General features: G+C 38.5%; 1 protein-coding gene across 3 annotated transcripts in view; it reads left to right on the top strand.

Annotated features, from left to right (window-relative positions):
• Positions 1-8,168, top strand: part of LOC122800948 (sialidase-4-like) — a 40,149-nt gene extending 31,981 nt beyond the window's left edge. For all 3 annotated transcript variants that reach the window (XM_044070336.1, XM_044070337.1, XM_044070338.1), the window contains exon 4: positions 6,594-8,168. In XM_044070336.1, coding sequence (XP_043926271.1) covers positions 6,594-7,657 — 1,064 coding nt within the window. In that variant the 3' untranslated portion in view covers positions 7,658-8,168. The remainder of the gene's footprint in view (positions 1-6,593) is intronic.
• The last annotated feature ends 409 nt before the right edge of the window (positions 8,169-8,577 follow it).

The following is an 8,577-nucleotide window of genomic DNA, read 5'->3' on the forward strand; positions in this document are numbered from 1 at the left end:
GGTGGTCAATGGTAGATAATGTCTATTTAACATGTTGCCCCCTTTTTTCAAAAAAAAAAAAAAAAAAAAGTGGCCATGTAATGCATTCAACATATTTTGACCAGGCAAGGACCTTCCAACACAATTCCCCCAAGCTGGCATCCTACAAGCTAAATGCTTTAAAAATCGACTCTTCTGTGATCAAATGAATAGCAAACTGGCTGAAAGATGTGAGCCCACACAGTGTGAGTTGTAGGTGCCTCCTCAAAAACTATAAAAGTTACCAGCAGTATACCTCTATACTTTGTGCAGGAACCTCAGATCTCCAAGCAGATTGACAGAGATGAGACTTGGGGGGGGTGTCTTAAGTGACCTTGGTATACCTGGGTCTATTAGGAGACCAAAATGAAACCAATATTGAACGGCATAACAGCGAAAAGACCGGACCTCAAAAGTGCTGTTTGCCAGATCGTGGTACAGTGAAGATTGGAATGCCCTTTCCTCACTAGTGTGATCCGAGTTGGTGTATATATATTTAGTGGGGGATGTGGGGGCTGCAGCCCCCCACAATAGCAAGTTCGAAGTCCGGTCTTGTCACTGTTATGCCGTTTAATATTGGTTTTATTCTGTCTTCTAATATAGACCCGTATACCCAACCACCACATAATGAACTCTTCCCTAGTAAACTGTTGTGTAGTGAAAAGGATTCTAAATGCTAAAAACTAGATGAGGATCATCACTTAATACTGACATTTTTGTTTATTGGGAAAGCAGTACCCATTTTCAGTGGAGACCCAGGGAGAAAAGTTCAGCACAGATGTCTGCAATGGAAGTAGTTACAGTAGTTGCAGTAGATCAGTGTTTCAGTAAGTGTGTATATGTGATTGTATAACCTTTAAAACAATTTGCGGTATCCAAAAAATGATGTGAAAAAGCAGTTTACTACTTTGCATGGAAGGGGTAAGTTAAAAGAATCTGATTTAATAAAGGTTGAGCACACAGGCTAAGCACTTATGGTGAATGATACCACTATAAAACAAAACCTAGTCCAAACCTAGGTACTTGGGTTGATATTTCCCTCTCTACCATGTGACAATGGTTGTCAGGGGAATACTTTTTCATTTATTCAACATAATTGTCAAAGGAATATACTGAGGGCCTATAAAGAGGTAATCCATTTCATTTTACTCTTGGCACTAATCAAGCCAATTATCGAGTGGAATACCATTTTGGGAAATATCTCCCTAAATATATTGAACAATTTAGAAAGATACCAAAGGTTCCTATCTAAAAAGATCACAGGCCTGAAGTCTCTGAGCTACCAAGATGTTAGAACCTCTCTTTCTTTATTTGGTCTTTTGTAGACCTTTTGATAGGAGACTTGTCTGGTTTTATCATGCCATTGGAGAGAAAGTTGTACCAGACCTCACTGTATCTTCCCAAGTCAATATTTCAACAGTACTAGAGCTAGGGACCTAAACCTTCATCTGTGTGGAGAGACAGATTTGTATCCCAACCAGGGATGCCAGCAAGCATATGCTATAGCTTGCATATAAATATTGGGGTGAGGTACCATTAGCATGTATCAAGATACACACGCATATAAAGCTTGGTGATTTATTACATTATTTAATCAAAACCCAGTCACACATCCAGGGCCAGCAAGCATGTTTCTGCTGTACTGTTTATTAAAAAAAAAAAAAAAAAAAAGAGAAGCTCTTGCTACATTCCCTGACCCCCAGCCAAGAAGCATAAATTCCTTTCAGAACAGCATGCAAACCATCTCTGCCAGGAAAAGAACCAGTCTAAATTAACTAAGTAAATGTGAATGGACGTAGTGAACCAGTCTAAATTAACTAAGTAAATGTGAATGGACGTATGCAATCAGCCAGTACCTCATTCGCAACAGTATTTGAATATTGTTGCTCCCAAAATTCCTATAATTTTAAAATGCATAACAGGTATACTAGGCCTACCGTTTAGACCAATAGTAGCAGCCCAGGATTCAAAAACCTACCCAGTCACAGTGTAAGTAGACCGACACTCGCATATCCTAAAAGTTTCTTCATTTTTCTTTTAATAGACTTAAAAAATGATAAATGTGACTGTGCATTGGGCATTTTAACCATAGATATTGTGGACCTTAGTTATCCTTAAGAGTCTTACTGGTTGGTTGAGATTTATTAAAAAAAAAAAAGCAATAAACCTGTTTATGGATCTCATGGAGATGGTTTTAGAGAACTATATTTTATTTTAATTGTTTAGATCTATTAGTCATAGTAATGACTTGGTTTTGTTAAAATATTTTCAGAAAGCATATTTTAACAGTCACCATCCATTTGCATGTAAGAAAAGCCTGATTTAGGGGCCAGTGTATAAGAATGGTACATGTAATTGCATAGTGTATGAATTGCCCTAGTTTTACATGCACTACACATTTAAGGAGAATTTATGAGCACAAGTTTGCTATCGAGAATAAATGTGTAAACACCTCCTTATTTAAACATTCAGAAAATTGTACTGATTTTAAGGGTTTTAAATTTGCTATTCTAAAGGTGATTAGCCCTGACCCTGGGGTAGGGGGGATGCTGGGAGACGAGGGCATAATACAGAGAATTATTCTGGCAGTTAAAATTGAATAAACAACCCCCAACAGTGTGAAGGAACATGATTCTATAGTTCCAATTTTAAAAAATTGTGAGCAGCAAAATTTATGACTCTTAAATTCCTTTTGACCCGCTAAGAATTTTTTTTTTTTTTTTTTTTTAACAACCATGTTCTAATGTTTAACACTTGTACATTTCTATATGTTTTACCATTCATATTTATTTACAATTCATAAACATTCAATTCCTAATTTATTGTTAGATACATATACAATTATACTGAGTGAATGCAATAATGGTATTTGGATTAAAGATTGCTTGTATGGTTTAGCTTTAATTTTGTGGGGGGGGGGGGTTGTTTTTTGAAGTCATTAAGAAAAATACTTGTATTTGGGCTCATATACCCTTAAAATTAGGTATTCTCTATAAATGAATTATTCATACGAGAGAGTTTTAATTGATGTAGTTAATGTTCAAGATTAGTTCTGAGAAAGCATTGTTTTTTTTCTTGTGTCTATTTATGTTGCAAATAAAGTATTGTTGATCACATACATCCATTCCGATTTACTTATTTACAGTTCATTTGGATTGGTTCTTTTCCTGGTACAGATGGTTTGCACGCTGTTAAGTTTACTAGTTTTGATTTGTGTGCTCGGCAACTATTCACTACTTTTGAGCTCCATATTAACTGAGGGCTTAGCCCCTTTTAGCATGACAGATCACGTGGAAAAGCTGCTTTGCTATTTTCTGAAGGCCTACTGGGCTGGATCTAGGGCTAGTGGCAGTTGATAACAGGTCTTGGTCTTGGATGTGAAATGAAAAGGATAGTTAGTACAGAGTATTACAGTACAGGACTTTCTCCCAAGCCTCTAACAAACTACCGTACATGTAAGCAGTATAACTTGCTACCTTTCCTTAATCATAATCTAGATGGGTATCCACAAACTTTTATTCAAGGATTGACTGGTATGGCCATCCTGGAGAAAGGAGGTTTGATTAGAGAGGTTGCAGGCAAGGTGTAAATGGTCAAGTCTTAGTGGACTTAAATGTTTAACTGTGTGACTAGAAGTTAAAAAAACAGCTGCCAGTATTGTTTTTAACGTGGTGTTTTTTTTTTTTTTTTTTGCCAACTGTGACATATTAAGATGAAAACTTTACCATTATTAGCAGAGCATGTTGTATAGCTGTCCATTTTATGCATGTCAAGTGAGTTTGAGGCTGCAGTAAGCATTCTAGCCATATCTTAAATTGGTCCAGTGGGTAATGGCTTCTCCAGCTCCAGAAATGTGAGCCATAAGATCATGTCGTACTTGTACCTGTTTAAACTCAGTACGATGCAGGAACTGAAGTATGCATTTAGCTGCGAAGTATTCAACATGAACAAGGCCCATGGTTTTATACTCTTAAAATAATTAAATTTCATTAATTGAAATTCTGTGAATGACATTGCTGGTGCATTTTATAGTCATTAATGTGAATCCATGCCAATTCTGTCTGTGTCTTTATACAAATGAAATAATACCAAGTTTTAAATAGAACCAGTACTAATGATAAATATAAAACAGCAGGTTCTGTTGCATGAACGATCTAGTCTAAAATGTACTCCTGGTAGTCAAAATTCGAGAATTGTAACATATTTACTAGAGAAATGTTGAGGGGGGTGCACTAAATGTGAAATGCCAAAAATAAACTACTGCCTGAATATGCAGTATTTTAGCAAGTTGGTTGAGTGTCTGTATTGTAAGCTTGCAATAACTTGCTTAGTTACTGTGATAAAGTAAGAATAAAAGAAATGTGTTGGAACCTCCCACCCCCAATATAACCATTAAATTAGTAGGAGGGAAATTCACCCTGCAGGGGCAGCTGAAAATGACTGAGTGGAGTCAGCCCGTCCAAAATTTGTATATTATCATAATAGTACCTTTTAGGCAAGTGCCAAACAAGTGGCTAAGTTTGTTATAATTTACAAATGTCTAATAAAAGTTAATTGGGCTCAAGTTAAGAGTCGTACAATGCTGTATGTGACTGGAAGGTGCATTGGGTTAGGCTCTTTGGCAGGGAGCCAATGGGAGGAACCATATTAAAATGTGTTTTTGACTGGAAAATGACTTTTTCTCATAGGAGAGGGCATCCAGACAATTCATTCAAGTCTCTCAAGTCTCATTTCTGTAGTAAGGGTCAGAACTTCACAAATGTTTTGCACAAACACTGTACCCGTTTACATCTGGCAGATGTTTTAGTGCAGTTGTAGCTTGGTGCTGAGGTGACATCACTTATCACAGGACTTTGTAGCACTCGCAAAAGTTTAATCTGTTTTTAATACACAGGTCTAGTGTTAATTTAGCAGTAGAATCCCATCTGACTTTAAGGTCTTGTTCTGGTGTAATGGCAAGGGTTTAAGCTTGACAAAAGCACCCTTTGAGGTTTGCAGATCAGCTTTAAAGGTAAGCATCACTAGTACATAGTCTTTTTTATTCACTAATCCACAGAAAAATGTAGAGGAGAACCACTGTAGCAGAATGATGGAAACTGTTCTGATAGTAGCGGCCAGAAAGATTCTGCAGTGATGACCGTGTAACCTTGGCGCTAGATTGTTACTTTTGAAGAGACACCCTGCCCCCATGAGCAAAAATGAGAGAGGGGAAGCAGTGATGGATGGACTGATCCAAACGTTTGAGCTAATGCTGAATCAGTGGAAATGTGAAATATGCTAATGGCAATAGGTCTTTGTACCTTCTGTTTATAAATTGGATAAACACTGCTCTCTAATTAGTTTAAATGTGCTGGCATCTCGGTGTAGGGGTAAATTTTTTTCTGAGCCACCATATGTTAAACATGTATGAGACAAAAGGAGAAACTGTCTGGACCACTTTTCATTCTACAAAAGTGGCGCTAATTACATTTCACAGTACCTCACACACAAATTCTAATGGCTAATTATAAAGCATCGTAAATGCAGTTATGTTGGACCCATTATTTGCTATGACCAGGGGTTGAGAAGGGACGTAGGTAACCTTACTGTGCCAATAAATATTTTTAATTAAAGCCCGTAAATATAAGCAGTTGGTATGTGACTTGAGTCTAATGTTATGAGAAGCGGGAAATGTGGGTTCAGGCGCCTAGGCAGCGAGACATTTCCCTGTGGTACATTTGACTGGGGACACATGGCTGAAGTGACATTCAGCTGCAGAGAAATATGGCTGTTTGCAAATTCCCTGTGGGCAAAGAGAAGCACACCCTGCCATGCTCACAGCTTTAATAACCAAATGAATGGTGGCAGAAGAAGTGATGAGTGTTGTGCTCAGTGTACAGTACATACTTATGTAACTACAACATGTAGAAGTGTGCTACAGCATGGAGGAAATCATGCAGGATACTGTAGTCACATTTATGCTCCAGTATGTGTTTTAGGTAATGTTCCCTAGACACTGTGAAGGGGATAGTGGTCCACACACTCCAGTTGGCACTGCCCATTGTGCACTGCATTTGTACTGCCAGTGACATGCCCTCTGGCCAGCCTGCTGTTGATGCCTACCACATTGCCTGCTGTTTCATGTTCTGTTTGGGACCATGGACATTGTTTTCCCCCTGTGCATTTGGTTATTGAAGTTGTGGGCATGCCAGCATATGCTTCTTTGTCCACAGGGAATTTGCAAATGGCCATATTTCTCTGCAGCTGAATGTCACTTCAGGCATGTGTCCCCAGTCAAATGTTCCACAGGGAAATGTCTCGCTGCCTAGGCGCCTGAACCTGGGAAAGGGAAATGTGCAAGAATGTTTATTGTGACTCTGTATCTGAAAATGAACTTGGCTTGCGCTTACTAATGCATATAGATTTAGTATTAGGTTAAGCATTTAGAATTTTTCAGCCCTTGTTTTACATTCTTTCCATTTTGGGTCTGGACTTATGGCTGATGATTTGAACTTTTAAGTAGAAAAATACTGCTGTATTTAACTCCAGACTGTTGACCAAGAGAGAATTTATATTTTCTTATTCTCTTCCTCAAGGTTGGGCTACCTTTGCTTTGGGCCCTGGACATGGAATTCAGTTGAAATCTGGTCGTCTTGTGATCCCAGCTTACACTTATCATATTGACTGCAAAGTCTGCTTTGAAAAGAAGTGCAATACAACCCCTCATTCCTTCACTTTCTACAGTGATACCCATGGGAAGATTTGGAAGTTTGGGGAATTTATTCCTAATCTTGAGACTCTGGAAAACCAAGTGGTGTCAGTAGATGAGGAAGATGGAACCACTCTTCTGTACTGCAATGCCAGAAGTTCCCTAGGGTTTCGTGTCCAAGCTGTTAGCTTTGATGATGGAGCAGTCTTTGAGACAGGACAACTCGTACAAAAGTTGGTTGAACCACCTCATGGCTGTCATGGTAGCATTATTGGGTTTCCAGCCCCTTTTGAAAAAAACTGCATTCACCCACTGCAAGGCAATGCTATTAATCGTGAAACAACTGCATTGACAGGGGCTGAGTCCTTCAAACCATCTGCGATTATTGACAGTTACTGTATTAATAAGGATTGCCAAAGTACTCCATTTTATGCACATCTGAATGAAAACCAGATGGGGCTGGAAGGGCAGCAGGATATTTCTGGATGTAGTGACATCAGTAACTTAAAGGTACATAATCCACTTTCAGATCCTAATAACTGCTGTAAGGGAGCTATACTACTATCTTCCTCCAAATTCAAGCTACAAACACCTACTTGGATGCTTCACTCTCACCCTACAAGCCCAACTTCCCGTATAAATATGGGCATATACCTTAGTACCTTCCCAAGGGATCCAGATAGCTGGACAGATCCTTGGGTCATTTATGAAGGTCCTAGTGCTTACTCTGATCTGGCCTCCATTGAGCTGCATTCTGCTTCTGGTGATCATCATATTCCAGCTATGGCCTTTGCTTGCTTGTATGAGAGTGGCCACAAGGTTCCATATGAAGAAATCTCTTTCAGCATGTTCACACTCTATGAACTTGTACGCAATATTCCTTACAAAGCTGGCTTACAAATGAAAATGAATAGAGCAAACAGAGTGCCTCTGTGCTGTCCAATTAATTAACTTGGTTAGTCAGAGCATTAGTGCATCAAGAAAATGGTAATTTCTCTGTTGGGTCTACAGCATCCTAGGACTTTTTGGCTACTTTCATTCAACAGACTGAGACCATTTGATCCATCTAGAAATGACTAAACCTGTGTTTGTAATATCCATTTTCCAAGGCACATTGCACAATTCATGACTGAAGTTTAAATTTGTATTGCATCTTCTGTTTAAGACCCTGTCCAGTCAAAACGGGTCCATCTAGAAATGACTAAACCTGTGTTTGTAATATCCATTTTCCAAGGCACATTGCACAATTCATGACTGAAGTTTAAATTTGTATTGCATCTTCTGTTTAAGACCCTGTCCAGTCAAAACGGGTCCAGATTAGTAGCTTGCCTGACCTAGCAACATATTAAAACAGAGATGTCACATTTTTCACTTCTGCACATCGGCAAATCCCATTAAATATAATGGCATTATAAATTAATGTGGTAAAATTTTTTACACAATAAATATGCAATTTCACAAATTCTGTTTCTTTAATAAAGTAGTTCAGATCATATATATGCAGCTGTATGGTGCAGGTTATTAGGATGTATAAGCAAGTTCCTAGTGATCACTTTGTTTTGAAGCTTCTATGTGCATATCTGGTTATGGCAATAGAGTTCTGTACCATAAACCCAGTGGATATCTTGTGTATTTAAATTATTGGAGCAGACACCATTGTGTGGGATAACTATGGCAACACCACACTAGAGGCTGCAGTCTAACCGCCATGAGTTCTATATTCAAACTCCTCTCCACAAGAAATGTGTACAACGTTATATGCTGCTCTTGTAGCTAGCTCATCAGCATTTAAAGATCTGTATCTCATATTTCAGAATGCATATTCATCTGCAGCCAGTTCTCCTCCAGGACATGTAAAGCATGTACAGCTG

Source organism: Protopterus annectens, chromosome 4.part1 (genome assembly GCF_019279795.1).
Source record: "Protopterus annectens isolate FY-2018-M chromosome 4.part1, PAN1.0, whole genome shotgun sequence".
NCBI classification, from domain to species: domain Eukaryota; kingdom Metazoa; phylum Chordata; order Ceratodontiformes; family Protopteridae; genus Protopterus; species Protopterus annectens.